Raw genomic sequence first — 25,420 nt, forward strand, 5'->3', positions numbered from 1 at the left:
ATACTCCAAGCCTGTGTGTTTAACCACTGGGCAATGATTCATCCAATGGTAGCCACTGGCCCCATTAAAGCTTGTTGTATTGGAATGGATACAACAGGTTCACAAACAAGGAAAATGTACTTATAAAATATTACCCAAAGGATTATACAAGGTGACATGCACCAGTAACTAGATGATTATAGCACATGTAACACTCACAGTCCTGATAGAAGCTCAGACGTAAGCACTCCCAGCTTCTACCACACTACACACACACACACTGCCCAACCAACCACCAAAGTTCAGTAAAGCAGGAGTGGACATATTTGACCCAGAAAAGCTGATTCACAGGCTGCCAGAGCCTTTAAGATGGCCCAGCCTGAAGAGTTCCACCTAAACAGGTAGAGGATTGACCATAATTACACTCTCCAGGGCTGGGGTGGTGGCTCAGTGATAGAGCACTTGCCTAGCATGTGTGAGGCACTGGGTTCAATTCTCAGCACCACATATAATAAATTTTAAAAAATAAAGGTCCATGAACAACTAAAAAATAAAAGATATATATATTTTAAAACTTATACTCTCCAAAATATGAACTGAGAGAGAGGGAGAAGCTCAAAGTCTTAAGGTAGAGAGAATACAGATGGCAAAAATTAGGAAAAATCTAGTAATGCAATTCATCACATTACAATTTTATAACAGAATAAACTCCTTGGTTTATACCCACAGGACTTAAAATCTGCATACTATAGTGACACAGCCACATCAATGTGTACAGCAGCTTAATTCACAATAGCCAAACTATGGAACAAATCTAAGTGCCCTACAACAGATGAAGAGATAAAGAAAATGTGATAGATTATCATACAATATATACATACACATACACACACACACACACACACACACAAGGGAATATTACTCAGCCATCAAGAAATTATGAAATTATGGCATTTGCCAGTAAATAGATAGTAAATGGAATCAGCTGTAACTAACCTATCCTTATACATGAAATACCAGTGTAACTCCACATCATGTACAACCACAAGAATTGGATCCTAATTAGAATAAATTATACTCCATGTATGTATAATATGTCAAAGTACATTCCACTGTCATATATATCTAAAAAGAACAAATTTTTTAAAAGCTATCAATTATCTCAATAGATGTAGAAAAGGCATTTGATAAAATTCAAAGCTCCAAATCACACAGGTGACAAAATTATATAGAACTCAACACAATACACACACATGCACACAAGAAATCTGAGAGCTGGGCACAGTGGCACATTACATTACATGTCTGTAATCCCAGCAACATGGGATGCTAAGGCAGGAGGATAATAAATTCAAGCCAAGCCTCAGCAACTGGGGGAGACCTTGAGTTAGGGATGTAGCTCAGTAGTAGAGCACCCCTGGCTTCAATTCCAAGAAGGAAGGAGAGAAATCTGAGTATGACCAATGCTTTGCATCAGTGTCAATATTCTGTTGTGAGCTTATAAATAATTTTCCAAATTCCAAAATGTTACTCTTGGGAAAAACTGGGCAATATACGCAAGGCATTTCTCTGTATTGCATATTCTTTTTTTCTTTTTCTTTTTCTTTTTTTTTTTTAGGACCAGGGATTGAACGCAGGGCACTTGACCACTGAGCCACATCACCAGTCCTTTTGGATTTTATTTAGACACAGGGTCTCACTGAGTTGCTTAGCTCCTCACTTCTGCTGAGGCTGGCTCACTATCCTCCTTCCTATCTTGGCCTCCCAAGCTGCTGGGATCACAGGCGTAAACCACCATGCCCGGCTGTTAAGCAAATTTTTATAAAGACAGGTATGATCTTATAACAGTAACTGTTTATAACAGAGGCACTATTTATTAAGTTCCAACTTTTTGACAGAGATAGTGCTAAAAGCATCAAACCAATTATCTGCATTTTCCCAGCAGTGAGGTGTCAGTTTGGATCTAGGAGACTGAGTAATTTGTCCAAGGTCACACAACATGCAGAAGTGTGAGATACAGGCTGAGTGTAGTTCTGTCTGATGCCAATACCAGCACACTGTCATATTTCAACAAAGACTCTGGGAGATGACCTGTTTGGAAGTGACCATCTCTTGTAAAGTTGGTCCTGATCCAACTTGGGCAGGGACTATCCAAGCCATACATCGATCATTAAGGAGGCTTCTGTTTTGGATAGTGTAGAGTAAGCAGTTTTGAAAACCAGCACACCTACTCAGCCAGCCCAAGGGCCCACTGTTCTTCCTGCTCTGAGAAAGGATTTGCCATGGTGATACCACAGACGCCTCAGACACATGGTAAAACAAAGACACCCAGGAAGGTGTAGCTGGCTGCCTTCTGCAGTTAAGCAGTTCCCCTGCTTAATCCTTAGTCCTGGCTAAGCTTCTGACTTCAGTCCATTCTTAGAAAATGCAATAGTAACAACAGCACTTCAGGATTGGGAAGCCTAAAAAAGCAGCAGCTTGCAGCAGAAGGGAGCAAGGGCACTGTCTACAAGAAAGAGAAGCAGCCGACCATAAAGCAGAGACAGATTGCCAAAAGAGATTTCCAAATCCAAAAATAACTTCTGCCACCATGCTTTGGAGAAATCAGGCATGCAGAACCTGGGTGCTCCTTTGGTCATCTTTTCCTGATCCCTTCTAGCTGAATAGGTGATGGACGTCTGCAGACATTCTGCTCAGCATTAAGACCCCCATAAAAAGGCAATTTTCCTTCCAGAAAAAGTATAAGTGAAGGGCAGAGATGATAGAGGTGTGGTGGGGGAAGGAGGGAGGAAAATTGGCCGGGGGGGGGAAAAAAACACAGAGACAGTGACATTCAGACCTGAACTCGGAATTTCTGAATGGTTCAGAATGGGACACTTTGTCACCTTTGACTTAATTATAAGACTGTTTTCAGAATGCTGAAGGGCTAGGCTCATAATCAAGCACTTACGTAATCCTCCTCATTGAGCCCTTGTTTCTCAACAGAACTTTTCACCTCCATGGAAAACTTCTCAAACTCAGGTTTCACGGTCCTCAGTAGAGTGACTGTTTGGAGGGATGAGTATGCTTGCTTAGCCTCAAAGTCGTGTTTGTCTCCTCTCTTCCATGAGCCATCTCCTACGGGAGAAATAAAAATATTTATAATTCCAGGCCAGTCACCATAAAGAGGCCATTCTCTCTTTTCAACCGCAATGTGTCCTACATGTTACTTTTGGCAGCCAGGGCAAAAGGCATTGTCATAGTTTTACACTTGGGTATAATGTGACAATGTCGAGATCATTAAAGGAGAACAAGGCTCTTGGGACACATGTTCCTTTGAAATGTGAGAGAGAAAGAAAAGCCCTGTTGATGTAATTGCCTTATAATAACCATGTAACTGCAATTTTCAGCGCACCCCACACCCTGTGGAATTGCAGAACTACAAGAGCAAGAAGTAAGTAAGCCTTTGTTCCTTTCCATTCATACTTATTTTTCAAGACCTAAAATCAACCAAGGAGGTGAACCAAGTTTTTGCATTACACAAGTAATAGCATGCAACAGCAGATTATAGCCACGCACAACAATGGATATGCATGAGTATTATAAATTTGGAACTGTTTAAAAAAAAAGAATTTGCATCTCTCTGGGGTAAAAAGTAACTTAGGTAAATTTGAGGATTTGTATCTCTCTCATTTATTGGACAATATCCATCAATATATTGATGATAATAAATAAATGTATTGAGTACATATGTAATAATAATAAAGGCTTTTTTATTGAGCATTTTGTATAAACTCATGAGATGCTCTAATGGGAGTACTATCATCCTTTCTATTTTACAGATGAGGAAACTGAGGCAGAGACATTGAAGAGCTGGCTGCTTCACAGCTCTGCCTTTCACCAAAACAAAGGTAAGTTACATGGAGAAAAATCATTATTCTATTTATTTCATTTTTGAGAAACATGTGGCTTGTGGGGTCCTAAAAGGCAACAGAGACACCCAGATTTTTGACAATTTTTCCCTTTGAATTATGATTATAATTCCTGGAGATCTCTGAAAATACAAGGAACACAACCTGTTGAAGTTCCAACACAAGTAATCTGTGCACCTCAAGCTCCCAGTACACAGGAAATGCCTGAAGCTCAACAGCCAAGCAGCAAGGATGTCTCTAGAATAAGGGGCCATGTCTACGGTGCTCACTGTACTCTTCCAGAAGTTCAATAAAGACCTGGTGGCTCTTGAATTTCTATCACAGCCTAAACCGAAGATATCTAAACTATGTACATGTTATATGCAAGAAACTGACAGCCATGGTGGGCATCATAAATGTCTTGAATAGTCTCCATCAAATTCAAGAGCAATTTAGCACCTGGTATGTAAACAACTAAAGTTATTAAAGGGTAGAACTAACAGTTTACTATGCCAGGGAGGGGAGGAGAGCTGGGGGAGAGGAAACAGAGCAGAATATAGATGAACAGGCAATGTGCTCCAAACAGGGGGAAGTTTTCATGCGAGAAGCCTCGTCCTAAATGTGAGAATAGGATTTTAATAGGAGGAGAGAAGGGTGGAAAGGCAGGCTTGGCAGAGTCTACAACACGGGCAAAGGTGCAAATGTGTATGACATCCAGTGGGCAGCTGGGAACCTCAGTCTGGAGCAAGAGAAAAAGCAGAGACAAAGAATGTGTTTGTGGAGGCATCAGTATAATCACAATCCTAATAATAGCAACCATTTATTAATTGCTTACCATGTGCCAGGGAGCTGCTAAAAGATAAATAAGACAGAGCCGAGGACATAATTCATTAAGGAGTAGATCCATGCATGCTCAATGAGCAGTAGATTAAATTTCAAGCTACCAAACCCAACTTGACAAAGTCCTCCTCCTCTGCTCTGAATCCTCCCAAACCCAGAAGAGGCTACAGTCTGAGCAAAGGCAAGCCTGTTCTCAGGGAGCTGGTGAGTCCAGCTTCACCATCACCAGGCTGGGTAAACCCAGCAGGGTGCCCAAGCCCCAAAACACAAATGTGGTGGTGTTGGCTAAGGTCCAAATCCATTGGCCAGAAAGACGCCAAATTCAAGAATGCCTAGGAAATTTTCATCCCATGAAGGAACCCATTTCTTACAGACCTGCAATAAACACTTATTGATTCATTTTTAATTGACTCGAGGCCTCGAGACTCCACAGAAGTGAAATTTCTTAGAGTTTCTCAGTTCAGGGAAAGAATTCTCTCCATGGGCACATGAAGGAGAACACTCAGCTCCATGGGGCTTTATACTATATAATCAGAAAATACGGTAGAACTAGAAACAGCAACTATCTCAGTTACAGAAATGGGAAAAAAAAAAAAACATATTTTGGGGGAAAGAATTGAAATCCAGGCCAATAAATCTGTCTACCACAGTCTAACAGGTAATAATTTTGGAGTTTTGTTTTCTTGAAGAAAGAATGAAAACAATAGTGCTTCATGGATTGAAGCCAAGTGAAATAAGTAACCACTCACAACCTGCAAGTCCTGCTCCTGTGGGCATTTCTTAGTGCCATGTGTCCCATATCAGCGCTGTTGAAAACTAGGAAAGCAAAGGTCAGGTTGGCATGACACCCCATCAGTGGAGACAAATTTAATTCAGTAGACAACTGGGTGCCTCGGAGATTTATGGGCGGAACAGAAGAGTGACATGATGAGAATCATGCCTTGGGAAATAGCGGTGGATTAGAGTGGGGAGACGCTGAGCATTCACAGCCACAGTGATGCAGGCAAGAGGTTGTGAGAGGTCACATGGGGGAAGTCACAACCAAAAAATAAAAAATGGCACTCTGGTTGCTGAGGCTTATGACATACTTTCATTCTTTTGATTTCTTACATTTTTTTTCTCAATGCATTAAGTTTGCAACAATAAACATTTAGGACTACTTTTTGTCATCCTAAAAAAAAGATAGTACTCTTGAGAATGAAAGTAGAGGGCTGTGCCAGAGGAATTCCAAAACTCCACAACAGTCAGAGAGGAAGAGATGCCAGAGAGGGAGGATGCTAAGGAGAAGAGGAAATCAGGTGATCATTAGAAGAAAGAGCGGAGTCACGGGGAGGGAGGTGAGCAACAGGCGTGGATGGATGGCTTCAGTTCAGTTCCAAGGTGACCACAGAATGTCCAAGTAACACCACCAGGCTGGGTTGGAAACAGTGGTGTGGGGTAAAAAGACCTGGGCGTCATTTCCACAGAGCGTCATTTCCACTGTTAGAGCTCAGGAGCTACCTCCCCTGGAGAAGGGAGTATAAGAAGAGAGGGGGAAGGGTTAAGCACAAACACTTTGGGGAGGCTATTTTTAGAGGGCAGGAGGAGTAAGAAGAGACAGAGAGTAGCTAACAGAACCAGAAGAATGCTGTGTCATCAAAGCTAGGAGCATAGGATTTCCAGAAACAGGTGGATGGAAACAATATTGGATGCTGTAGTGTCATGCTGTCTAACCTAGTAGCCACTAGACACATGTTTAAGTTTAAATTCATTAAAATTAAAAACTCAGTTCATCGATCATACTAGCCACCTTTCAAATGTTCAACAGCCACATATGGCTAGTGGCTACCATATTGAGTGGCATAGAAGAGAACTAGACACCACACAGAAAGTTCCATTGGACAGGACTATTTTGGAAGCATGGAGCACCTTAATTAGTGCCTTCTGAGTTCTTAGAAGGCAGGAAAGCTCTATAATAATTTTAATAATAATGATTTCAAATATCTCAGATAGGATTTCCCAAATAACTTTCTACCTTACATTCTAAGATAATGCCAATGGACAAAAACGCCAATAGATGCTATTAAAACCTCTACAGGATAATATATATATCATCTTCTCTCCAGATTTTTAAACCTATCTTTTAAATCTTGTTTTAAACCATTTGAACTACCCCATAATATATTATGTACTGAATCATAACCATATAATTTGGGCAAATCCGGGAATATTTTGTGAGCGCTCACCAAGACCAATCTAGTAATTAGTAAAAATGGACATACTACCAACATATTTTCTAAAACTCTAATATCAAGTAAATATTGATTAAAACAGAAGGCTTCCTCTAGAACAAGTATAAGGATTCGATGTGAGGAGGCATAGGGAAAGTGGGTTTTGAAGAACTTTTAATAAGCATACATTTTAAAACATAAAATCTCTAGGAAGACCCTTTATTAATGATGTATAACAGAACTTTGGTCTAGGAGAATGTACCCATCTGCTCTTTCTGCTCCAAGAACAAAGAGGACAGTTGCCTTTTTATAAACACTGTCCTTTCTTTCTTACTAAAGGATTCCCAAATTAATTTAGGGTATCAGTGAGTACAAGGAAAAGCATACAATTCCTGAATTCCCTTGCAATCAATGATAGCCAATCTTATGTAACCAAAAGTTAATGAGTGAGGCTTCTAGAAGAGCCCTGAAAGAACCAAGTCAACTGGAAGGATCTCTTTTCACCTTTCTTGTCTTTTCCCTATCTTGTCTAGAATTAAAACATGATTTTTGGTGCCCTAGGCACCATCTTTGATCTTGAAAATGGACACCATGCACTAAGACTGAGGAAACAGGAAGACAAAAGAAGCTTGTACCCTGATGCCATTGTGGATTCTCATCTTCATCTTTGACTTTCTACCTATGGAATTATTTCAAGTGAGATAATAAATCTCCACCTTTGTAATTGAGAGTCTTGGTTTTGTGCATGTAGGTATAATTCCTAATGCGCCCATGTCCTTAGGATACAGTAGATAAAAGTTTGTTGGTTTCATAAGAGAATGTATGGCCGGCCCTAAATTTATCAAGAAACTACAACTAGAGAAACTTAATTATAATTTGACCATGTGTAATGGTCAAAGTGAACTAAGAATAATAATAAATATAACTAACATTTGTTCAAAGTTACATTCCAAAAAGTTTGCTAGGTATTTTACATACACCCTTCATTTATTAGTCAGTCTGATGCCATAAGGCTAATGCTATTACTATCAGAAGAAACTAAGGCTTGTCAAAAGGGCAGGGTTAGTCACTTTGCCAGGGCTAAGAGTTAAGATATTAACCTTTATCTCTTAGAATGAGGAGTCAGTGTCTGGTGTGATGGTGCCCTCCTATAATCCCAGTGACATGGGAGGTTGAGGAAGGATGATCACAAATTGAAGGACATCCTCTGCAACTTAGCAAGGCCCTTAGCATCTTGGCAAGACCCTGTCTCAGAATAAAAACTGAAAAGAACTGGGAATGTAGCTCAGTGCCCCTGAGTTCAATCCCCAGTACCAAAAATAAATAAATCAATAAATGAGTTAATATGCAGCTTAGCCTCTCATGTAGATTTATCCCAAGAGTCCACAGTCTGAACAAAAGTGTAAAAGGTAAAAAAAAAAAAGGGGGGGGGGACTTTAATCAGACACTTCAAGAATTTTTGTAAGTTGTATAATTCTGTGCAATTAAATTTTAAAGATGGAGAAAATTCCATTCATAGGACAACAAGTTTTTAAAAGTTGTCCAGCTTTCCAAAATGGCAGATTTAGAACACTCACCTATCTCTCCATGTGATAGAATTAAAACAACTGGAATTTAGCTGCTCCTTGAGGATGACAATGGAGAACACCAGAGTTCAACAATGGACAGCCAGGACTTGGAGAAACCCAGAGACATAGGTTAGAGAACAGAGAGTGAAAGAAAACACCCCAGCACCAATGGCACAGAAGCAGGACAGAGAGAGGAGAAGGGCCCCCTGGCAAGGATAGAAGAGAAAGGGGACAGTCCCCTTGAGCACCACTACCCAGGATTCAGCATCCTGCAGAAACAGAAGCAAAACAAACAACATTCCTAAGATTTACAAGGTGAACTGGCTCTGGAGAAGTTCTCTGAACTTGCCAACATGTTCTCATGGTACCATAACTGGAAGACATTTTGAGAAAGGCCCCGTTGTCTGAGCTTACAGAGGCACTTCCTTTGGGAATCAGTGGTTTTCCAGGCCAGCTATAAAAGTCTGGAGAAGCAAGCAGTCGTGTGTTATGACACATGGGAGTCAGGTCTGGTGGGTCACTCAGAAACTACCGACATCCCCCCCACAGCACAGGTCTTTGAAACTCCACAACCTCACTCTGCAGCATTCCCCTGCCTCTGTGTCCCTGTGGGCAGAGAGAAGTTATGCCCTGAGAGACGTGGGGCGGGGGGGGGCATGTCACAAGACTGGTGTTCCCGCTTTCCTCTGAAGCATAGTTCCAGAGCACTTTGGGGGTTATCTGCATTCTGCACTAGCTCCATGATAAGCCACAGCATCAACTTCTATCCTGCTCTTAGTGCATAACCCAAATGCTCTGAAGAGAATTGTTTCTAGGGAGCTCTGTGTTCTTCCCTATGACTGACTACAGCCACAAATCACTCTTGCTAGTCACCTGAGGAGCACCACAAAGAAAGAAGAGGGGGTGAATAATCCCGAGGTTTTGCTCTAAGCAAGGGGTACACAGCATAAGAAGACATGGAGAAAAGATCTGATCAGCATAAGATGGGAAATTCTATTAGCACATTTTAAAAAAGGAAAATTTTTATTAATACTCTCTCAAAATGCACTAACCACAGTCAAAGAAACCAGAGGAAAAGTACACTCTGAATTAGAATTAAACTCATCACAGCAAACCAATATCCCAGGACACATCATAAAGATAAGGCTATTTACTAAAACAAACTCTAACATAAAAGTGAAAGAAATATTCATCATAAATGATGTGCAAATCTCAACATAGAACCACTAGAAATTTAGAAAAAGCAAGACAATATGACACTCCTAAAGTTCATAACTCTGATAATGGATGTCAAAGATATCAAAGTAGATGAAATGCTGGACAAATAATTCAAAAAATAATATTTTTTTAAAAAGTTCAGTAAAATCCAAAAGAGTACAAATAAAAAGCTGAATGTATTAAGAAAGACATGAAAGAGCATGTCAATAAAGAGATTTTGGATGAGCACTTCAATAAAGAGATAAAATTTTTTAAAAGAAACCAAGTAGAAATCTTAGAAATGAAAAGCACGATAAGTCAGTTAATAATCTCAGTTGAAAGTTTAACAACAGACCAGGAAAAAGCAAAAGAAAGAACATCAGAAAACTCTGCCAAAATAGTTGCCATTCAAATACAAAGAAAAAATAAGAAAAGATTGAAGATAACATAGAATAACTCTGAAACACAATTAAAAGACCAAACATCTGAATAACTGTCGTACTGAAGGAAGAAGAGATACATGCTAAGGGAATTAAAAACCTATTCAGGGAAATAACAGCAGAAAATTTTCTACATTTTACGAAAGACATGAATCCCCAGGTACAGGATGTATTTAGAACCCCAAACAGACATGATCAGAAAAGAACCTCTCTGCTTCACATTATAAATTGTCAAAAATACAGAACAAAGAAAGAATATTGAAAGCTGCTACTGAGAAGTGCCAACCTAGATTGAAAGGCAAACCTTTCAGCAGATTTCTCAGTAGAAACTCTAAAGGCCAGGAGGGCATGGAATGATGTATTTCAGGTCCTGAAAGAAAATAAATGCCAATCAAGATTAATGACTATCAAGGCTAAACTTCATATTGAAGGAGAAATACAAACCTTCCAAGATAATCATAAACTTAAAGAATTAATGACCACTAGACCAGCATTACAGAATATACTTAAGGGACTACTACACCCAGATGAGGAAGAAAGATTAACAATCACAAGAGCACAGGAAAGAATAAATCTTACTAGATGAGTAGACATGCAAATGAGAAATGAAAAGAATCAAATATTACCAATATAGTAAACTTTCAAATGTCTAAGGTGAAAAAACAATGAACAATGAACACAGAATATTCAAAACAACCCAAAGAAAAATCAACAAAATGACAAGAACAAGTATAAATCTTTCAATAATAACCTGAATGTAAATGGTCTTAATTCTTCAATTAAAAGATACAGGTTGGGTAAATGCATTAAAAGAATTCATGTCTACTAAGATGGCACTACAGAAAATACTTAAAAAAAAAAAAGAAACGCTACCCAAAAAAACCCCAGAACTCACAAATGAATAAATCTTATTTGAAAAGTAAGCAAATGAGAAATAGAACCAAAATAAAAAATCAAAATGGCAGGAATTAATAAACATCTCTCTATAATAACATTGTATGTAAATGGTCTCAAGTCTTCAACCAAAAGACATAGGCTGGTAGAATGAATTTATAAAGAAGATCCAACTATGTGTTGTTTATAAAGACTCACCTTACAGGCAAAGACAGCCACAGGCTGAACATTAAAGGATGGAAATGGATACACTGTACAAATGGAGTCTGAAGACAAACAGGAATAGTTACTGTCATATCTGAGAAAGTAGACTTCAAGCTAAAATTAGTCCAAAGAGACAAAGAATGTCATATTGGTAAAGGGAACAATCCAACAAGAAGAGATAGAATCATAAATACTCATGCCCCCCAATGCTGGTGTACCTCATTACAAAAACCGACACTATTCAAACTGAAGACCCAGGCAGACCCCAGTACAAGACCCTGCAGAAAACATATAAACACATGGACACTAAACAATACAATTCTGAATGAATGGGTGACAGAAGAAATCAGTTTTTAAAAAGTTTTAGACTCAGACAAGGATAACAATACAACATAACAAAACCTCTGGATACTATGAAAGTGGTTCTAAGAGGAAAGTTTACAGCTATGAGCACCTACATAAGAAAATCAAAAAAATCCCAAATAAAAAATATAATGATGCATTTCAAGACCCTAGAAAAACAAGAGCAAACCAATTCCAAAACAAATAGAAGAAAGAAAATAATTAGGCAAAATCGATAAAATAGAGAATAAAAATACAAAGGATGAATGAAACAAAGAGTTGGTTCTTTGAAAGAATAAATAAGATTGATAAACCCTTAGTCAAAGTAACCAGAAGAAAAAGAGAAAAAACCTAAACTAACAAAACTAGACATGAGAAAGGGGATACCACCATGGATATCACAGAAATGCAGAGGATCATTAGGGACTATTTTGAAAACTTATACTCCAATAAATTAGAAAACCTAGAAGATGTGGATACATTTCTAGACTCATCTGACTTGCCAAAATAGAATTGAAAGAACACAGAAAATGTAAACAGACCAATGGCAATCCATGAGATAAAAGCAGTAATAAAAAGTCTTCCAACATGAAAAGGCCAGGACCAGATAGATTCTCAGCCAAGTTCTATCTTCCTTGCAAAAAGCATTAATCCCAATGTTCCTCAATTATTTCATAAAATATAAAGATGGAACTCTTCCAAACTCATTCTATGAAGCCAGTATCCTCCTCATACCAAAACCAGATAAGGATACATCAAGGAAAAAAAACTACAGATCAATATCCCTAATGAACTTAGATTCAAAAATTCTTCATAAGACATTAGCAAATCATATTCAACAACAAATATATACCCAAAGCCACACCCGAATTACCACCTCCTGCAGCCACACCCTACCACTTCAGTTACCACTCATTTAATCCTACCAGGAGATTAAATCACTAATTGGGTAAAGACTCTCACAACCCAATCATTTCTCCTCTGAAACTTGTTGCATTATCTCACACATAAGTTTTGGAGGACACCTCACATCCAAACCATAACAACACCACATTAAGAATATTGTACAGGGCGACCAGGTTGGTTTTATCCCAGAATTGCAAGCATGGCTCAGCATTTGCAAATCAATAAATGAAATTCACTACTTGAATATTGAGTTAAGGACAAAAATCACAGTCATCTCAATAAATACAGGAAAGCCTCTGACAAAAATCAGCACTCATTCATGATAAAAACACTGAAGAAACTAGGGATAGAAGGAACCCACCTCAATATCATAAAGGCTACATATGACAAACTGAAAGCCAACATTATAGTGCATGGGGAAAAACTGAAAGTATTTCCTTTAAAATCTGGGACAAGACAAGGATGTCTACTTCTCACCACTCCTATCAATACAGTACCAGAAACTCTAACCAGAGCAATTAGGCAAGAGAAAAAAAAAAAGGAAAAGGGATAAAAATAAGAAAGGAAGAAGTTAAATTATCCCTGTTTGCAGATGATATGATCTTATATTTAGAACATCCAAAAATCTCCACCAGAAGACTGCTAGAGCTAATAAACAAATTCACCAAAGTAGCAAGTTACAAAATCAACATACAAAAATCAATACCTTTCTTTTTTTTTTATAACGAGAGAGAGAGAGAGAGAGAGAGAGAGAGAGAGAATTTTAATATTTCTTTTTTAGTTATCAGCGGATACAACATCTTTGTTTTGTATGTGGTGCTGAGGATCGAACCCGGGCCGCAGGCATGCCAGGCGAGCGCGCTACCACTTGAGCCACATCCCCAGCCCCTCAATACCTTTCTTATATACCAATAATGAATCTGCTGAGAAATAAACCAAGAAAACAATCCCATTCACAACAGCCTAAAAAAAATACCTAGGAATAAATCTACGAAGGAGGTTAAATACCTTTACAATGAAAATTATAGCATACTGAAGAAACAAATTGAAGAAGATACAAGATATCCTTTTTAAGGATAGGCAGAATATCATTAAAATAGTCATACTACAAAAGCAATATACGAGCTCAAGGCAATCCCCATACACGTATACCAACAATACATATCAGAAGACTTGGAGAAAAATTCCAGGAACACAGTCATCTGATACAATACTAAGGAGCCAAAAACATACATTGGAGAAAAGACAGCCTTTTTAACACATGGTGCTGGAAAAAAAATGGTTATCCATATGTAGAAGAATGAGTCTATTTCCTTATCTCTCACTCTGCACAAAAGCCAATTCAAAATGAATCAAGAGCTAGGAATTAGCCCAGAAACTATGTAATTTCTAGAAGAAAATGTAAGATTAACACTCAACACATAGGCATAAGCAATAATTTTCTCAAGAGGAATACTAAGGTTCAAGAAACAATGCCAAGAATTAATAAATGGGATGGCATCAAATTTAAAACCCCCTCAGAGTAAAGGAAACAATTAAGAATGGGAGAAAAATGCTAACTGTTCTTCTGACAGAGGATTAATATCCAGAATATATAAAGAACTCAAAAAACTGAACACCACAATAAATAAATAAATAAACCGATAAGTAAATGGGAAATAGACTAAACAGATACTTCTCAAAAGAAGAAATTCAAATGGCCAACAAATATATGAAAAAAATATTCAACAGCAATAGAAAGTAGGGAACTACAAATCAAAAACTACACTGAGTTTTCAATGTTCCAATCAGAATGGCAGCCATCAAGAATACAAACAATAATAAATGCTGAAGAGGATGTGAAGAAAAAAGGAACACTGTTGGTAGAATTGTAAATTAGTACAACTACAGCAAAAATCAGGTTTCTCAAAAGACTGGGCATGGGACCACCATATGACCCAGCTATGTCACTAGATCAGATTATGCAACATAACATGAACATTAGGAAGAAAGGTGGTAAATTTCAAATACAGCCTGAAGTTTAGTTAGTAGTACTCTAAAAATGTAAATTGTCTTAGTTGATAACTGGTTTAGTTATTAACATTAGAGGAAGTTTGGTAAAACATATACATGAACTCTCTATATTATTTTTGCAAGTTTTTTATAAGTTTAAAATCATTCTAAAATAAAAAGATTTTTGTAAAAAGTTGTCCAACAATTACCTCTAGCAGAAATGAATTCCAAATACAGAGTTGAATTGTTTTCATATTTCAAGGGATGTACCTATGGTACATATTTACTGTTCCAGAGCATTTGAAATGAGAACGTGTCCAAATTAGTTCTATAAAGTTAGTGCAAACCTCACATTCAAATCTAGCAATATCACCTTAAGGAAGAAAACTACTATCTAACCTCACCCATGAATACAAATTCAAAATCCAAATAAAATACTAAAACCTTAAATTCAGTAATACATCTCAAAATACCATCATAATGCAGTACACTTACTTCCAAGAATGTTATGATACCTCACTATTATGAAATTTACTAAAAATATGGGGCAAAAGCATTTGATAAAATCAACATTCAACCCTTATTTTTAAAATCACAAGTCACATACTTTTTAAAAAATATATTCATTTTTTAGTTGTAGTTGGACAATACCTTTATTTTATTTATTTTTATGTGGGGCTGAGATCGAACCCAGGGCCTTGCACGTGCTAGGCAAGCGCTCCACTGCTGAGCCACAACCTCAGCCCACAATTCACATACTTTAAAGTATAAAAGAATACTTTAACATCTACTTCAAGACAAGAGGTCAGAAACTTAAGTATTACCACTGTTATATAATATCACTTTTTAGGATCTTGCCAATAAGAAAAAAGATGTTCGACTATTAAAAGAGGAAATGCTGCTACTGTAATGTGATAATGACACAGAAGCAATTAGAACACAGGATTCAATTAGCAGAATTCTTAAAAAATTAATAAGAACTCATAGGTTTTTCTATATAACTATAGTACAAAATGTAACAGAAAAGATCATGATTATAAGAACCACCACAACTATAAAATACCCAAAAATAAACTCAACAAAAGTGTCATAGAGGGAAACACGTTTCAAAAATAACTAAGAGTAAGTTTCAAAAGTATCACCATAAAAATAACATAATATGACAAATGTTAATTCATTTGATTTAAATTAATATTGTTTTAAAAAATATTAAAAGGTGGTAGTTGAACCACAGCATCAATGTAGTAAGAGTCACAAAACTGTTCACATTAAAATTATTAACTTTATATTATTAAAATTTAAAATTATTTAAAATATTTATGTTGAAAAAAGAAAACTGCATATCTTTGCTTATGAATATACTAAGAAATTCAAATAAATAAAATAATTTGAAAGAAAGATTATACAATGTTGACAAGAATAATAAAAACAGATAATCTCATACTTCTGTATGCAAAAATATAAACTGGTAAACCTCTTCACAGGACAACTGAGCAATACTTGTCAAAACTTAAATGCATATAACTTTTGAGTCAGCAGTTTTTACAGAAATTTCTCTTACAGAAAATATATACACATAAATATGTGAGTGAATGCATGTGTGCACACAAAGTACTCAATGTGGAACAGTTCTCAACAGCAAAAAGCTAGAAATAACATAAATATTGAAAAATAAGACTGATTAAAGAAAGCATGTCAATATTATAAAATATTATGTAGCCATACTGTTAGTGATATAATCATTTTATTAAAAAATATTTTATAAAATAAATGTATATGTATATGTGTGTGTGTTTATAAAGCAGGGTGTGCATACTTCTAAAAATTACAATGTACTTTTATCTAAGTGGTATAATTATAACTATGTCTTCTTCCCTGTGTTTTTCCTATGTTTTCCAAATTTTCTACAATACTTATGTATTACAATTAGCAGGGAAAAATAATACAGTCTTATCTGTAGTTGAAAGGAACTCCAGCATCATGTTGCATTAAGTACTAAATGCACAATGTATGTGAATGTGCATTGTAAGTGCACCTCTTCATATATAATGTGCACCCATATGCATTAATATGCATTGCCTCTAAATTCTATATTTGCCAGTGGCCACCTTGCAAAACTTAGAATAAATGCTTTTCATTTTCATCAGCTTCAACCACAGTGTCAAAAAACTCAAAGATAGGGGCTGGGACTGTAGCTCAGTGGAAGAGTGCTTGCCTTCCATGTGTGAGGCACTGGGTTCCATCCTCAGCACCACTGAAAATAAAGATATTGTGTCTATCTACAACTAAAAAAAAATTTAAAAACTCAAGGCTGCAACCAATAATGTAAGACATTCTGATGTTAGGTCAAGAATTGAAAGCAACACTCCATTTTCGGAAAGAAGAAAGGAAAAGATCATCCTGGCAGGAATGAGGGCAAGATAGCAAGTTGATCTTGCAAGCCTTAAATCTCCTGTTTTATCCATGACAGAAAACAGTGTCTACTTTTGTTTCATCGACTTTTCTTTATCCCCATGAGAAATGTGTTATAGTATCTATATATACACAATGATCTACTGCTTAAGTAAGCCAGGACAGCAAGGCAGGAAACTAGGGTGTATGTTTTAAGGTTTAGATCCTGTCTAATCACATATCATCAGCAAGAATTCAAAAGTAGAGCTCAATATAAACATGCCATATGTGATCTGCACACTTACTATTCTCCCAGAACTTCTCAGCTTTGAGCAGCCAGTGTTCAGATTTGAGAAAATACTTGGTAGCCTTCATATCTATTTCCGAGAGCCTTACCACATCTGGGGGGTGGGAGGGAGCAGGAAATACACCGGTGATCATGGGTGTAAACAGCCTCATCACATGGACCCTGGGAATTGCCCGGATCCATTATAAGGAATTAAATGTTTTCAACTCTCTATGTTGATGACTCCCAAAATTCCACATAGGAGAGGTTTAAAGAGTAGTAACTTGGAAGAAAGAGGGGCTTGGAGCAGTGGCTTTCACATTTTTACTTCAATGTTCAGTAACTGTTACTTTATTTCCCATTGTGACCTATTACAAGCTTATGTGCATAAATATAAGCACACACATTTACAGTACTAAAATAAGAGTTTTATGAAGCAATACATATACTGTGTGATACACCTTGTTCTATTCTATTATGTTATGTTCCAATGCATTTATTCAATTTAACTTCTACCCAAATTTCACTAAAATTATTCTGATAGTCCATCATCACAGCAGCAACCTGCAATTGGAAAAGTATTGGGCAATGGGTGTTTGGGGCTGCATTTATGATCATTTGGAGTTTGAGAGTGAGCTATGCTGACCCCCTGACACCACAGGTACACTGTTTAATTTTGCTCTCATTGAGTTCTTTGAGAAGAAAAGCTTGAGAATTTATGATATGCTATAGAAGTGTTCCAAATCACAAATTTCCAAAATCATATTTACATAAATCACATCTATGGGCATAACTCAAATGTCTGACTTTTCCTTCCAACCCCTCTTTGACACCTTGGCATAGTAACATTATTGGCACCATGGAGGAAGCTGGAAGTGGAGTTACCATAGGAAGAACTGTTGAAGAGTTCAATGTTGAAGAAAGCGTAGTCTCCACTGGTCATGCCATGTCTGTGTGCTGCCAGCATGATATTCCGGATGGTGTCACCGCTCGCACACATGATCACCACTGGGGAGAGAAACAAACAACAAATGTGAGACACCCAACACAGCAGACAGTAAGCATGCAAAACCAGTCTGGAGTGCTGGACATGGGACAGGGTAGTTAAAGGGTCCTGAAGCATCTCCTCACATAAGGTACTTTCTACAGTAGTTCCCCTTCTCTGCAGGGGAAATGTTCCAAGGACCCACCAGATGCCTGGAACTGTGGATGATGCCAACCCCTATATATACCATATTTCTTCCTATAAGCAAATACCTATGATAGAGCTTAATTTGTAAATTAGGCAAAGTAAGAGACTAACAACAACAACTAATAATAAAATAGAACAATTATAATAATATACTATAACAAAAGTGTTTAAAACCCCTTGAATTGTTTATTTTTAGAATTTTTCATTTAATATTTGCAGACCACAATTCAATACAGGTAACTAAAACCTCAGACAGCAAAACCACAGATAAGGAGGAGACTACTATAATCACAAAGGGAAAAATGGTAACTTTATGGAAATTAATAAAATCACTGAAAGAAATTATAAGGAGGAATGCTTCTTTATATTTTCTTAATATTTGTACCTTCAAATTAAAGGAACAATAAATCATTTAAATTATTTCACTTAATATTTATCCCTTTGATGCTAACACCGTTATAGAAAATAGTGTAATATTTGTTGAATTAAAATGTATCCATTTATGCATGCCCAGCTTCTGTAATAAATACTTGATAAACTTTTATAGGTGAATAAATGAAATTTTTCTAAATCAAAGATTTGCAATCATAATCTTTAGTGTTTTCTAGTCTTCCCATAAAATAAGGTTGTATTTAAAAATCAAAAACATAGTAACTTTATTGAGGGGGACCTAGCAGAAACCACCATAAACAAGTGAGACAACATCACCAACTGAGGAAAAGAAGGCTCACCAGCCTCCTGACAGAACACAGCCGGTAGGCAACCAGCACCTTGTCAAGAGGATGCAGCCGCAAACCCAGCTGGGGACAGACTGTGGAATAACTGACCTGGGCTCTTTAAAATGGTCAACTTCATGAAAAACAAAGACAGGTTGAGGACACATTCTTGACTGGAAGAGACTTAGAAAAATGAAAGAACGAACAAGGCTCATTGTCGGAGAAAATGCCCATTTATTGAGGTACAGCTCTGCATATTTATAGAGCCAGAGGTGGTTTGACAGTTATGACAGTTTAATGGTTGAATAATTTGACAGTTGGCATGGGGTGCTTTCTGATTGGTGGGTAAGGATCATGTGAGCCAGCAGGGCTAGTCTGATTGGTGGGTAAGGATCATGTGAGTCAGCAGGGCTAGTCTGGTGGGTAAGGGTCATGTGAGCCAACAGGGTTCACCATTGGACGGCTCTTCTTGGGGGATGAGGAAGTTAGTCTTTGGAGCTGGGCGACTCACAATATAAAACATGGCAATGTATGATACTTAATTGGACTCTGGACCTTAAGTATATATATGTAAAAAAGGGGGGGGGGCATTGTTTAAACAGGTGGTGAAATTTGAGTAACTCCTGTGAACTAGATAATAGAACTGCATTATCACTTTTCATGACTCCTCCTTATTCTTAGGAAACATACCCTTAAATGTTTAGGAGTAAAGAAACAATGATGGGGTTGGGGATGTAGCTCAGTGGCAAAGTGCCTCGCATGCACAAAGCCCTGAGTTCAGTCCTTGGCCCTGGGGGAAAAATCAAAAGAAACAATGATTGTGGGCTGGGGATTTAACTCAACAGTAGGGCACTTCCCTAGCAAGTGTGAGGACCTGAATTCTATCCCCAGTACTGGAAAGCAGAGGAGGAGGAGGAGGGAGGTCTACAAAAAGGGAGGAAGAAGAGGAAAAACAATCCTGTACTTATAAAAATACGTATTATCTGTGTGTGTGTGTGTGTGTGTGTGTAAACAGAAAAGAGGAAGGTAAGGGAGGGAACAGATTTGTATTGAAAAAGCAAAATGTTAATATTTACAATTGGTGAAAATCTGGGAGAATGCTGTATAAAGGTTCTTTAGATTTTCCAAAAGTGCACAACTATTTCAAAATAAAGGGATTTTTCCATTAAGCATGGTAGTACACACCTGTAATCCCAGTCACTCCAGAAGCTGAGATAGGAGGATCACAAGTTCAAGGCCAGCCTGAATAATTCAGTGAGACCTGTCTCAAAATTAAATTTTAAAAAGGGATGGGGATGTAGCTCCATGGCAGAGTGCTTGCCTTACCAGTATGTGCAAGGCTCTGGGTTCAATTCTAGTATTTCAAAATGAAAGGTTTTTTTCCTAAGTAATACATTAAGTAAATCACTAGATTTTCCCATTATAAACTAAGACAGAGTACTAACTGCTTTTCATACTTAATAGCATGGCAAATGCATTTCCCTTAAAAAGCAAACTCAGTGGCTATAGAAAGAACATTTTTCTGGCATATCAGAAGATGCAGTGAGTTCCATACACATTTTACTGTCTGCATTTTAAAACATCATTTTCAGGTTGTCTCAACACAGAGGAAATAGTTAACAAGATTCCCATGTTCCCTTTTCATGTCCTCTCAGTTTAAAGCCACGCTATGGGATTTGAGAGGCTTTAAGCAGCTCCAGATGATTGTTGCCTGACACCTAAGAGGGACACCAGCTGAAGTAAAGGTGAGGACTTGGCTGTTGTCCAATTTGGTCACTACTGATGGTCCCCAGACTCCGCAACCATGTATTTGATGCATACACACTGTGCAGAGAAGAGACCCACAGAGACCTGGGTTTTGTAAACCATGTTATCACGATGCATGCCAGACCTCCAAGATGTTTATGTGCTTGGTAAAAACAGGGGTGCTGAAAGGCTATGCCTGAGCAGCTTTGGCAACCTGCATGGAGGGCTGGGCTCTTGCTGATATTTCGTTTACTGCAAATGAACTCAAGAGGGTTAGGTCTTGATTCTGTCATTTCGTATTACAAAAGGGCTCCGTGCATGGGATAAAAGCTTTAGAGAACAAGTTTTTAAAACAGTGTAAAACTGCTAATAGACCTATAACGATGGGAGCAGGTATTGCTTATGCTTGGAAATACTGTTATATGCATTTAGGATAAACAAATGTCATGATATCTCAGTGGGAAAGCTCTCAAAGAAACTCCTAATTATCATTATGAAAGAACCTTGTTGTAGCTCTCATTCAAATCTGGCCCTTTCACTTAAAAAAAAAAAAAAAAAACAGTCAAGATGTCCCACAAAATAGCCAGCTAGGAGGTAAGGCCAGACAAGTTTGAAGAATATGGACTCCAGGAGTAAGTGTCTCCAGAAAGGAGCCAGAAAGCTCTATCTGGCTGCCTACTAGACAGTCCTTATCATTTTTTAATCAACTGCTTGTAGTCTAGGGTGTATTTCTCAGTTCCCATGTGCAAAACCTGATTCTGCCATTACATAGAGAGTAAAGTAGTTGCTTAGGGGCAGATTTCCAATAACCTACATCAGATATTTATGGCTGCAGATTACTTAAATTTCATGGAGACCAGAATGGCCATGAATATATTTGGGTCAACTTGCCCTGGACCTTGGGCATGCCAACGGGGTGGGGGTGGGGGGCAAATGATGAGCAGTAAGATGCCAGTGAGGATGGAATCAGAATCAATTTGAAGGATTCAGGCATCCAAAGGCATCAGCCACTGATAACCTTAAACACCCACATAAGAGCTACACTTGCCTAGGACTGAACAGACTATGCCTCAGGGCCAGAGCACATGCTTCCCCAGGTCATGGGTGTGTTCTGCCCAACACTGGCTTATGTGGCTTCTTCTATCTTTAAACTCCTGGCCCATCTCCTCCTCTCTCCCCATCAACACTACCCCAAGCCTTCTGAGGGGCACATTCTCTCTTTAAATGTTAGTACCCACTGAGTCTGAGCAAAAGTGTTATAACACAGCATTTATCTAACTATGCAGACTTTGATTATTTTCAATCTTACCATTTTGTGTTAATCTTGTGATTTACTCTCAAAAGGAACCCCTAATTCCCAAGTTCATGGGCAGCTCACTGTCTTTCTTGAATAAAACAAATCCATAACATACACTATCATCAAGTTTCAGTGCAAGTTGAAGCAAGTATTTAATGACTCTAGCAAAGCAGTCAGAATGCAGAATCCCAAATTTGTATGATGCTCTCTGATCTCCTTCAGTTGTCTTATTCATGCCTAAGTAAACAGCAAGTATTTTTAGCAACTTGTCTTTATACAGTTTATCAAAAGGTTTTAAATAGTTTTCATTGAAATAGCTTTCTCTTCCTATTCATGTCTAATCAGTTTATACAATAACTAATTAAATTAAGTAATAAGCACAAGTGGCATAAACAGATTTGGAAAGTATGCAAGAAGTATGAGAAGTACCTAGAAAATTCCAGAGAAATATACTACCCACCAGCATCAGTAACGTTTCCCAGCAAGAGGAAAAGGAGAGATTGTATGTTTGGTGAGTCTGAAAGAAGATACTGGGCGCTCCAGGCCCTGTCCTCTTTCTTCCCCTTTGAGATGTGTCTACTAACAGAGAGTATCCTTTATGGGTTACTGCTCCTGAAGGGGGAAGTTATAGCTTCAAGGCACTGGCTGTGATTTGGTAGATGTCTCTGCCTAATTTGGGGAGGAAGTACTAGTAAGCAGGCCCTTTTGGCATCAGATCTAAATCCACATTCTCCAATCCATTTAAGTAATAATAAACAGGTCATTTTCATATTCTCCATCTGATTTCTGCACCTATGTTTCTTTTAACTCTAAATTTGGAAGGGAAAGAGAGATAGATGTTACTGCATGGAGGCAAGACAAAGTGTACCACATCCTGCAAGCCAAAAGTGTGATAAAAGAAATGAAAAACCCAAACTCAATAGTAATTTTGGAAGAAATGCAAAAATAAAAATCTGAAAACCCTCCAACCATGAAAAATAAAAATTTAAAGATAAATCAGGTGGTATATAGGAAAAAAAATCATAAAAATAGAAGATCAATCCAAATAAGAAAAAAAATCTAGAGAGAGAAAAGGAATGGGGATAAAAATCTTCAAAGAAGGAGATGTGGCTCGGTACATACATAATATATACACACATACACACATCACACACATCACAAATAAACACTCATCAAAGAAATAATTTAAGAATTTTTCCAAGAATTACAAGACAAGAGTTTCTGGAAAGAAGCAGCCTACCAAGAGTAATAAGGCAAAATACTGGTACTAATGCACATCCTAATGAAATGTTAAAACACTGGGAGTAAAGAGAAGATTCTAGAACTTTTCAGCAGGGGGGGGGGGGAGATAAGATTACTTCCAGAATCTGAATCTATTCAAGCTTCCTAATAATAACATCAGGATTTAGAAGACAACGGAGCATGTTGTCAAATGTTGGGAGAAAATTATTTCCAACCTAGAATTCTACAATCATGTTTAAAGGCAAGATGAAGAAATTTCCACTTGTGACAAGTCTGAAAATTCTCGTTCATTCTTTCTCAGAAAGTTCCTAGATGATGTGCTTCCCCCAAACAAGGGCTTGAAGCAAAAAACAGGAGCGCTAAGACCTAGCTCAAAAATAGAGGTGACTGGAGACCTAGGAAGACATTAAAGGAATAATGCAGAATGACAACTGTGAAGTATAGCTCAAACACGACTACACTGAAGCATCTCAGGAGCTTAAAACAGATAATTTTGTAAGGTTTAATTTTAAGTCCATAGGAAACTAAGAAAACAAACAACAAAAAAAAGGTTGTTTTTGTTTTTGTTTTTAATTTTTACCCTAAGCCTGAAAGCGGAGCAAGAAAGATAGTGTCATCCTAGTAACCTGCATGTCTTGACTGTGAACAGTATTTAGAAGAAAATAATAATATTGATACTGAATACTGAGCTAAACAAAATTTTGACAGGTCCATGTTAAAAGGAAAATGTGTATGTGGTTAACAGACAGTAGAAGCGACCTTGATCATCATCTTCCATGGGGATATCAAGAGAGAAGGTCTAAAACTGACAAAATCAAAAATAACCTGTTATTTAGAGATATAAAGACAAATGACTACAAGAAAGCTACATTATCTAAAAATGATTGCCTCTGGAAAGTAAGAAATGGGGAGTAGAAAGCAATGAAAGTTTTCTTAATCAGATTTGTATAATTTTCTGACTTTAAATTATGTGGCTATATAATTAATTTTGCTAAATTAAAATCTATTTTTTTTTTCAAAAAAGTTTTCTCTGGCTGTTTTCTACATTTAATAGCAATGGATATTGTTTGCAAAAATGAGATATATCTTCTTTTTTGTTGTTCACAAAGCAGTACCTTCTCTGAAGGTCTGGAATTTCTGCATTGCAGCCTACAGTGCTTCTCTTTTCCCATGTTATTCTGTGTAAGTTATTTTACACTTATAGTGCATTATTTAGAAATTCTGATCAACCACTTTATCATTTACCACTCATTTACCCGAGACTACTAAAAATGGATGATTCCTGAATTGAATAATTACTATTATCTCTACAGCTATTACCTAGGCCCAGTTTGATGACATATTAATAACTAAAATAATAAAACTCCAGTTTTTCATTTAAAAAAAAATCTTGTGTGTAGAATACTCTGAGTACTGCATTTTATAAGGTATATAAACGAAAAACTCCTGGCTTTAATTGCTTGAAAAAAATGACTTAATTCTAACTCTGTCTTTTTAAAGATAAATCTATCGGTTGGGGATATAGCTCATTATCTATCATGTAAGTGTGGAATATTGAGGGCAGTGCTCATATGCATAAGTGAGTCCGTTTTAAATAAAGACCATTATTTTAAAAATGTATGCTCAGTCATGTGTATGTTGGTGACATAAGCTAAAGACATGAGAGGAAAAATGGTTTTAAATTATTGACTTACATTTAGTAACTCCCTAAGATGAAAAAATAACTGAAGTCTTTTAGTGTTTATGGATTTAGTACAATCCATAGTAAAAAAAAATTAGTCATATGATTATTTGGGATAGTGCCATTGTATAGTGCCATTGAGAGTGCCATTTAAGAGATTAAAATATTCATTTGGATTTAAATATGAAGTCAAGCATAGCACAAAAACAAGTGCTAAAAATGTTCTCTGCAAAAGAAGGGGCAAAGGAACTCTCTAGAGAATACTCTAGTTCATAATCCTTAATAAGGAATTTTCAAAGGCAGAAATACTGTCAGTTACATCTGTACACTTTTAAGGTGTATAAACAAAACAATGACTGCCTTTCATTGCTTGAAAAAATTAGTCCATTCTATCTTTTTTAAAATAA

General features: G+C 37.1%; 1 protein-coding gene across 4 annotated transcripts in view; it reads right to left on the bottom strand.

Moving 5' to 3' along the window:
- Npr3 (natriuretic peptide receptor 3) overlaps positions 1–25,420 on the bottom strand; it is a 68,295-nt gene that overhangs the window by 38,758 nt on the left and 4,117 nt on the right. For all 4 annotated transcript variants that reach the window (XM_046422277.2, XM_046422276.2, XM_046422275.2 and 1 more), the window contains exons 2-3: positions 18,025–18,147; positions 2,930–3,096 (exon numbers count right to left, since the gene is read on the bottom strand). In XM_046422277.2, the coding sequence (XP_046278233.1) occupies positions 2,930–3,096; positions 18,025–18,147 (290 nt within the window). The remainder of the gene's footprint in view (positions 1–2,929; positions 3,097–18,024; positions 18,148–25,420) is intronic.

This window comes from Marmota monax, unplaced genomic scaffold (assembly GCF_021218885.2).
Source record: "Marmota monax isolate L192 unplaced genomic scaffold, Marmota_monax_Labrador192_F-V1.1 WCK01_AAM20220418_F8-fsc00077, whole genome shotgun sequence".
NCBI lineage: Eukaryota > Metazoa > Chordata > Mammalia > Rodentia > Sciuridae > Marmota > Marmota monax.